The 9,477-nt window shown below is 48.5% G+C and overlaps 1 protein-coding gene across 2 annotated transcripts in view; it reads left to right on the top strand.

The window, feature by feature from the left end:
- The window catches only part of LOC110527179 (retinoic acid-induced protein 2), a 29,487-nt gene extending 20,709 nt beyond the window's left edge, over positions 1-8,778 (top strand). Inside the window, exons 2-4 of one of the 2 annotated variants that reach the window (XM_036951534.1) lie at positions 6,258-7,003; positions 7,102-8,309; positions 8,344-8,778. In XM_036951534.1, the coding sequence (XP_036807429.1) occupies positions 6,364-7,003; positions 7,102-8,297 (1,836 nt within the window). In that variant the 5' untranslated portion in view covers positions 6,258-6,363 and the 3' untranslated portion in view covers positions 8,298-8,309; positions 8,344-8,778. Of the gene's footprint in view, positions 1-6,257; positions 7,004-7,101 lie in introns of both variants that reach the window. The other variant, XM_036951533.1, reaches the window with a different exon arrangement.
- The last annotated feature ends 699 nt before the right edge of the window (positions 8,779-9,477 follow it).

The raw sequence follows: 9,477 nt of genomic DNA, 5'->3' as shown, positions 1-9,477 counted from the left end.
TTAGCTCTCCTTTCAGTTTCCTTTTAATATTATAGGAGATTGGAGATTTTCTATGGAACATTTTCTATGTCCATGAGTAACCTAGGCTTCAATGTGTCCTGAAAAGTGGAGGAGGAATATCCAGCCTGATCTAACGGAGTGGAGGAGGAATATCCAACCTGATCTAACTGAGTGGAGGAGGAATATCCAGCCTGATCTAACTGAGTGGAGGAGGAATATCCAGCCTGATCTGACTGAGTGGAGGAGGAATATCCAGCCTGATCTGAGGGGAGGAGGAATATCCAGCCTGATCTAACTGAGTGGAGGAGGAATATCCAGCCTGATCTAACGGAGTGGAGGAGGAATATCCAGCCTGATCTGAGGGGAGGAGGAATATCCAGCCTGATCTAACTGAGTGGAGGAGGAATATCCAGCCTGATCTAACGGAGTGGAGGAGGAATATCCAGCCTGATCTGAGGGGAGGAGGAATATCCAGCCTGATCTAACTGAGTGGAGGAGGAATATCCAACCTGATCTAACTGAGTGGAGGAGGAATATCCAGCCTGATCTGACTGAGTGGAGGAGGAATATCCAGCCTGATCTAACTGAGTGGAGGAGGAATATCCAGCCTGATCTAACGGAGTGGAGGAGGAATATCCAACCTGATCTAACTGAGTGGAGGAGGAATATCCAGCCTGATCTAACTGAGTGGAGGAGGAATATCCAGCCTGATCTAACTGAGTCGAGGAGGAATATCCAACCTGATCTAACTGAGTGGAGGAGGAATATCCAGCCTGATCTAACTGAGTGGAGGAGGAATATCCAGCCTGATCTTACTGAGTGGAGGAGGAATATCCAGCCTGATCTAACTGAGTGGAGGAGGAATATCCAGCCTGATCTAATGGAGTGGAGGAGGAATATCCAGCCTGATCTAATGGAGTGGAGGAGGAATATCCAGCCTGATCTAATGGAGTGGAGGAGGAATATCCAGCCTGATCTAATGGAGTGGAGGAGGAATATCCAGCCTGATCTAACTAAGTGGAGGAGGAATATCCAGCCTGATCTAACTGTGGAGGAGGAATATCCAGCCTGATCTAACTGAGTGGAGGAGGAATATCCAGCCTGATCTAACTGAGGGGAGGAGGAATATCCAGCCTGATCTGAGGGGAGGAGGAATATCCAGCCTGATCTAACTGAGTGGAAGGGGAATATCCAGCCTGATCTAACTGAGTGGAGGAGGAATATCCAGCCTGATCTGACTGAGTGGAGGAGGAATATCCAGCCTGATCTAATGGAGTGGAGGAGGAATATCCAGCCTGATCTAACTGAGTGGAGGAGGAATATCCAGCCTGATCTAACTGAGTGGAGGAGGAATATCCAGCCTGATCTAACTGAGTGGAAGGGGAATATCCAGCCTGATCTAACTGAGTGGAGGAGGAATATCCAGCCTGATCTAACTGAGTGGAGGAGGAATATCCAGCCTGATCTAACTGAGTCGAGGAGGAATATCCAACCTGATCTAACTGAGTGGAGGAGGAATATCCAGCCTGATCTAACTGAGTGGAGGAGGAATATCCAGCCTGATCTTACTGAGTGGAGGAGGAATATCCAGCCTGATCTAACTGAGTGGAGGAGGAATATCCAGCCTGATCTAATGGAGTGGAGGAGGAATATCCAGCCTGATCTAATGGAGTGGAGGAGGAATATCCAGCCTGATCTAATGGAGTGGAGGAGGAATATCCAGCCTGATCTAATGGAGTGGAGGAGGAATATCCAGCCTGATCTAACTAAGTGGAGGAGGAATATCCAGCCTGATCTAACTGTGGAGGAGGAATATCCAGCCTGATCTAACTGAGTTGGGGAGGAATATCCAGCCTGATCTAACTGAGGGGAGGAGGAATATCCAGCCTGATCTGAGGGGAGGAGGAATATCCAGCCTGATCTAACTGAGTGGAAGGGGAATATCCAGCCTGATCTAACTGAGTGGAGGAGGAATATCCAGCCTGATCTGACTGAGTGGAGGAGGAATATCCAGCCTGATCTAATGGAGTGGAGGAGGAATATCCAGCCTGATCTAACTGAGTGGAGGAGGAATATCCAGCCTGATCTAACTGAGTGGAGGAGGAATATCCAGCCTGATCTAACTGAGTGGAAGGGGAATATCCAGCCTGATCTAACTGAGTGGAGGAGGAATATCCAGCCTGATCTAACTGAGTGGAGGAGGAATATCCAGCCTGATCTAACTGAGTGGAGGAGGAATATCCAGCCTGATCTAACTGAGTGGAGGAGGAATATCCAGCCTGATCTAACTGAGTGGAGGAGGAATATCCAGCCTGATCTAACTAAGTGGAGGGGGAATATCCAGCCTGATCTAACTGAGTGGAGGAGGAATATCCAGCCTGATCCAACTAACTGAGTGGAGGAGGAATATCCAGCCTGATCTAACTGAGTGGAGGGGGAATATCCAGCCTGATCTAACTGAGTGGAGGAGGAATATCCAGCCTGATCTGAGTGGAGGAGGAATATCCAGCCAGATCTAACTGAGTGGAGGGGGAATATACAGCCAGATCTAACTGAGTGGAGGAGGAATATCCAGTCTGATCTGAGTGGAGGAGGAATATCCAGCCTGATCTGAGGGGAGGGGGAATATCCAGCCTGATCTAACTGAGTGGAGGAAGAATATCCAGCCTGATCTGAGTGGAGGGGGAATATTCAGCCTGATCTGACTGATTGGAGAAGGAATATCCAGCCTGATCTGAGGGGAGGAGGAATATACAGCCTGATCTGAGGGGAGGAGGAATATCCAGCCTGATCTGAGGGGAGGAGGAATATCCAGCCTGATCTGAGGGGAGGGGGAATATTCAGCCTGATCTGACTGATTGGAGGAGGAATATCCAGCCTGATCTGAGGGGAGGAGGAATATACAGCCTGATCTGAGGGGAGGAGGAATATCCAGCCTGATCTAACTGAATAGAGGAGGAATATCCAGCCTGATCTAACTGTGGAGGAGGAATATCCAGCCTGATCTAACTGAGTGGAGGAGGAATATCCAGCCTGATCTAACTGAGTGGAGGAGGAATATCCAGCCTGATCTAACTGAGTGGAGGAGGAATATCCAGCCTGATCTAACTAAGTGGAGGGGGAATATCCAGCCTGATCTAACTGAGTGGAGGAGGAATATCCAGCCTGATCCAACTAACTGAGTGGAGGAGGAATATCCAGCCTGATCTAACTGAGTGGAGGGGGAATATCCAGCCTGATCTGAGTGGAGGAGGAATATCCAGCCAGATCTAACTGAGTGGAGGGGGAATATACAGCCAGATCTAACTGAGGGGAGGAGGAATATCCAGCCTGATCTAACTGAGTGGAGGAGGAATATCCAGCCTGATCTAACTGAGTGGAGGAGGAATATCCAGCCTGATCTAACTGAGGGGAGGAGGAATATCCAGCCTGATCTAACTGAGTGGAGGAGGAATATCCAGTCTGATCTAACTGAGTGGAGGGGGAATATCCAGCCTGATCTAACTGAGTGGAGGAGGAATATCCAGCCTGATCTAACTGAGTGGAGGAGGAATATCCAGCCTGATCTAACTGAGTGGAGGAGGAATATCCAGCCTGATCTAACTGAGTGGAGGAGGAATATCCAGCCTGATCTAACTGAGTGGAGGAGGAATATCCAGCCTGATCTTACTGAGTGGAGGAGGAATATCCAGCCTGATCTAACTGAGTGGAGGAGGAATATCCAGCCTGATCTAACTGAGTGGAGGAGGAATATCCAGCCTGATCTAACTGAGGGGAGGAGGAATATCCAGCCTGATCTGAGGGGAGGAGGAATATCCAGCCTGATCTAACTGATTGTAGGGGGAATATCCAGCCTGATCTAACTAACTGAGTGGAGGAGGAATATCCAGCCTGATCTAACTGAGTGGAGGGGGAATATCCAGCATGATCTAACTAAGTGGAGGGGGAATATCCAGCCTGATCTAACTGAGTGGAGGAGGAATATCCAGCCTGATCTGAGTGGAGGAGGAATATCCAGCCAGATCTAACTGAGTGGAGGGGGAATATCCAGCCAGATCTAACTGAGTGGAGGAGGAATATCCAGTCTGATCTGAGTGGAGGAGGAATATCCAGCCTGATCTGAGGGGAGGGGGAATATCCAGCCTGATCTAACTGAGTGGAGGAGGAATATCCAGCCTGATCTGAGTGGAGGGGGAATATTCAGCCTGATCTGACTGATTGGAGGAGGAATATCCAGCCTGATCTAACTGAATAGAGGAGGAATATCCAGCCTGATCTAACTGAGTGGAGGAGGAATATCCAGCCTGATCTAACTGAGTGGAGGAGGAATATCCAGCCTGATCTAACTGAGTGGAGGAGGAATATCCAGCCTGATCTAACTGTGGAGGGGGAATATCCAGCCTGATCTGAGGGGAGGAGGAATATCCAGCCTGATCTAACTGAGTGGAGGAGGAATATCCAGCCTGATCTAACTGAGTGGAGGAGGAATATCCAGCCTGATCTAATGGAGTGGAGGAGGAATATCCAGCCTGATCTAACTGAGGGGAGGAGGAATATCCAGCCTGATCCAACCGCACAATAGCCTGGTCTCAGATCTGTCTGCGCTGTCTTGCCAACTCCATTTCTGTCACAGCAATGCGCTGGAGTTGTCAAGAGAGCACAGACAGATCTGAGACCAGGCTAAAGCCAATGGCTTCCCCCACAAAACATTTACATCTAATAGATAGGAGAGAAGCTGGGAGGACTGGTGACAGGCAAGGACTAGTTCTGCTTCTGGTCATATTTAGACATAATCAGGAGTCATACTCATCTAAATTGCTCTGTGAAGGTTTTCCAGAACTCTGGTTTAAAACACAACAATGGTTTACTGCTGTTCATATTGATCCAGTCTAGTTTTAACTCTGGTTTAAAACACGACAATGGTGGACTGTTGTTCATATTGATCCAGTCTAGTTTTAACTCTGGTTTAAAACACAACAATGGTGGACTGTTGTTCATATTGATCCAGTCTAGTTTTAACTCTGGTTTAAAACACGACAATGGTTTACTGCTGTTCATATTGATCCAGTCTAGTTTTAACTCTGGTTTAAAACACAACAATGGTGGACTGTTGTTCATATTGATCCAGTCTAGTTTTAACTCTGGTTTAAAACACGACAATGGTTTACTGCTGTTCATATTGATCCAGTCTAGTTTTAACTCTGGTTTAAAACACGACAATGGTTTACTGCTGTTCATATTGATCCAGTCTAGTTTTATCTCTGGTTTAAAACACAACAATGGTTTACTGTTGTTCATATTGATCCAGTCTAGTTTTAACTCTGGTTTAAAACACGACAATGGTGGACTGTTGTTCATATTGATCCAGTCTAGTTTTATCTCTGGTTTAAAACACAACAATGGTAGACTGTTGTTCATATTGATCCAGTCTAGTTTTATCTCTGGTTTAAAACACGACAATGGTGGACTGTTGTTCATATTGATCCAGTCTAGTTTTAGTTTTATGGTCATTATAGAAATATCCTGTTTCCTGTATTTGGTCGATATGTTGGAGAACAAAATAACAGATTTCCTGTGTTCTCTGTTCTGCTGCTAAAACAAGTGTTACGTCAGCTGTGAGCTTGTGTCAGTGCTTCAGCTATATTTATTACAGGTTCTCTCCCTCCCAGGTCTCTGTAAAGACATGAGCCACCTTCTGTTCAATCTAACTCAATTAAACCAGGCTAAACATGACCCTTATGAAATTACATTCCTGCTTAATCTATGCCTGCCAGGGAAACACGTTTTTAATAAATGTACTGGTGCTGGCAATGTTAGTTATTGTACTTAGGCTTATAGTGCACTACTTTTGACCAGGGCCCATAGGGCTCATAGTGCTCAGGTCAAATGTAACACACTAGACAGAGAATAGGGTGCTATTTGGGACACCGACATCACTAGCAGGTTCAAGGGTAATACTGGGGGATTTGGAAAAGACAAGAGGATTTAGAAGTGATTTAGTGTTCATTTTGAGTTGAACCAAGTCAAGCCCAACAGTTTGTCCTCGGGGTCTTTCATTAAACCACAGCAGGAGGGACTGGGACATGAAGCTCCAAGTCTACTCTGCTTTCATCCACATGAACACTGAATAAACACTGAACCTTGTTGTTTTCTCTTACTTTACTTTGCTAACTTGCCAGTTCTAGTTCTGACTAACGACCCATATTTGTCCACTTCATTTTCCATTAAAACAAGCCTTTTCTCTTTTCCCCCGTCAGGTTAGATGCCGGTCTGTGACTCTGCTAAACAGTAACCATGGCCACAGTAACCATTGCCCTCCTGTCCTAAGATCAGACTCCAGTGGATGTTTTGAGGAAAAAGAAGATGGAGGATCTTTGCTCGGAGCATGTAGCTGACCTTCCTCAGAATGGGGGAGGTAGTGGAGGAGGAAGAGGTGGTGGAGAGGGGGTCAGAAAGGTAGAGAACACTGCCACCCAGCTGATTGCAAGCGAGGCCTCACGCATCAGCTCTCCTGGCCAGGCTAATCAGAAACCAAGCCTTTCACATATGATAACTATCCCAGCGTCCCCCACCATGGTCAGTCCCAGCGCCGAGGCTCCAGAAGGGGTGGCTGTCAAGGTGGCTGCCACCGTGCTTCAGCCTCTCTGTCTGGGGGACAGTCCTGTGATGCTGCCCATCCACCCCCTCCAACAGATGGCTGGAGGAAACCCTCCCCAGGGGATCCCTCCGTACCTCCTGACCCACCAGGGGCCTCTCTCCCTGGGCTCCCTCTCCCAGGGCCCTGGTCTCTCCCTGCCTCTGGTCCTGGAGCAGCATGTGTTCCAGCATCTGAACACCATGGGAGCGATGCTCCAGCAGACTCCCCCTTGCCCTTCCCTGTCCTTCCTGCAGAACAATCTGCTGTGTCACACCCAACCTCAGACCTCTTCCATGGCTTCGTTGGCCTTCTGCCAGCCTCCAGCCCTGGATCAGAAACTACCTGGACCTCCAGCCCAGGACCCAGGTAATTGTAATGGTATATAGTAATTCAGCTGTCGACTATTGGTGTGTGATCCCTCCGATTGTAGTAATACAACCATCGTCTCTCTTTCTCTCTCCTAGGTATTCATGCCATCCTCCAGAACCCGGCATTCGCTGCCCTCATACAGGACCTGTTTTCTGCACAGACCAACCCCAACTCCTCTTCCTGTCACCCAGCGGGGTCAACCCCAACTGACCCCTTTGCTTCAGCCTCGTTCCCCCCATCCCAACCCCAACCTCCACCCCTCTCCTACCCCTACAGCTCCCCGCTAGCCCCCCTGGTACCCCCTGCCACCCTCCTGGTCCCCTACCCTGTCATTGTTCCTCTCCCTGTGCCTCTACCCATCCCTCTCCCTATCCCCGTCCCACAGAGCCAGGAGTCCAAAGGATTCTCTGACCCCTCTAAACCAGCCTGTATGGTGACTAAAAGCACACAGACTAACTATGAGGAGATCGTCAGTCCTCCACCACACGGTAACATTATGACTCTTTACCCTCCATCGTCAATGGCCTCTCTGTCCTCTGTTGCCATGGTCCCCGAGGGGGAGGTGCTTGACCTATCAGTGAAATCCCCTCCCATAATACAACCAAAGCAGGAAATGGCATTTCAACAACACGATGACACTGTCCTCGACCTGTCTGTAGCTAGTAAACAGAAAAGAAAAGAGCGTCCTTCATCGCGGGACTGGCACACTTCTTCCGAGGGCACTACTACAGCTTGGCTCCCTTCACCCGAGGGCACTACATCTGTTTCTCTGGAGGTCTTAAAGCCTGCGGAGTGCACTCAGAAGCTTCACCACCACCCGAGCCTGTTGAACGGTGTAACCCATGTAGAATTCAGTAGACGGCGTCAGTGGGCGGTTGTGGATGGAGGTGGGAGCGGTAATAGACCCAGCAGCGAGCCCAAGAGCAGTAGCAGCAGCGGTAGCTCCAACTTTGAGATCTTTCACACCTCTCAAACAGCCAAAGTCATCGTGGCGGTCAAAGACGCGATCCCCACCACCGCCATCTTCTGTGGGAAGATCAAGTCTCTCTCAGGGCTGTCCAGTAAGAGCCTGTCTATTAAACAACACGACTCCTCCGGCCACACGGGGGCGCTGTTACATCAGTGTTACGGTTCTCTGCCTCTAACCAGAGGACACCATGTGGTGGAGCAGAAGGACCCTAACCTCCCCAGGAACAGACAGGCCATCAAACTGAAGAAGGTCAGTTCACAGGAGATCCACATCCTCCCCATCAAGAAGCAACGTCTGGCTGCCTTCTGCCCCAGGAAGTAGAGAGTTAGCCTGGTCCCAGATCTGTTTGTAGAGAGGAGTTAGCCTGGTCCCAGATCTGTTTGTACTGTCTTGCAGATGTGGGACCAGGCTGGAGCGTGAAGTGTCATTGTAGAAGTGGGATCGAATCCCGGGTCAGACAGACAGGGCGGTCTCTGTTACATAAAGGAGGTGGTGATGAGGTGAACTATCCTGGACTAAGACCTGAAGACTTGCGTTAGCTCCCCGAGCTTAGCTAATGCCTAGGCTTTAGCTCAACAGGCTAACACAGTCTTGTGGGACACAAGAGACCCGAGGTTCAAATCCAGTTGGTCACGTGTCTTTACTGCTAGCTCTTGTTGTTGACAGAAGTTACAAGGCGTTCTTCTGAGACATTGGCCAAGTGCTGTGACTACGGCAGACGATTGGGGACAATCTTCCTGACATGGACAATATCTCTTCCATGTGTTGAGAGACGAAGGACAACTTTGTTGCTGTAGTGCTGTGACTACGGCAGACGATTGGGGACAATCTTCCTGACACGGACAATATCTCTTCCATGTGTTGAGAGACGAAGGACAACTTTGTTGCTGTAGTGCTGCGACTACGGCAGACGATTGGGGACAATTTTCCTGACATGGACAATATCTCTTCCATGTGTTGAGAGACGAAGGACGACTTTGTTGCTGTAGTGTTGTGACTACGGCAGACGATTGGGGACAATCTTCCTGACACGGACAATATCTCTTCCATGTGTTGAGAGACGAAGGACGACTTTGTTGCTGTGGTGTTGTGACTACGGCAGACGATTGGGGACAATCTTCCTGACATGGACAATATCTCTTCCATGTGTTGAGAGACGATGGACGACTTTGTTGCTGTAGTGTTGTGACTACGGCAGACGATTGGGGACAATCTTCCTGACGTGGACAGTATCTCTTCCATGTGTTGAGAGACGAAGGACGACTTTGTTGCTGTAGTGTTGTGACTACGGCAGACGATTGGGGACAATCTTCCTGACGTGGACAATATCTCTTCCATGTGTTGAGAGACGAAGGACGACTTTGTTGCTGTAGTGTTGTGACTGTATTTGTAGTCGTCTGGCATTTTTACCTTACATTCATGTTTAATTCATCAATATATAAACTGTTAAAAGAGGACTTTCTCCTTTTACAAAATGCTGTCAGTTCACAGATGAAATGTG

The sequence above is a fragment of the Oncorhynchus mykiss genome, chromosome 18, assembly GCF_013265735.2.
Source record: "Oncorhynchus mykiss isolate Arlee chromosome 18, USDA_OmykA_1.1, whole genome shotgun sequence".
In the NCBI taxonomy this organism is placed as follows: domain Eukaryota; kingdom Metazoa; phylum Chordata; class Actinopteri; order Salmoniformes; family Salmonidae; genus Oncorhynchus; species Oncorhynchus mykiss.
The sequence above is the reverse complement of the archived record's forward strand: the minus strand, read 5'-3'. Positions and strand labels throughout refer to the sequence as shown.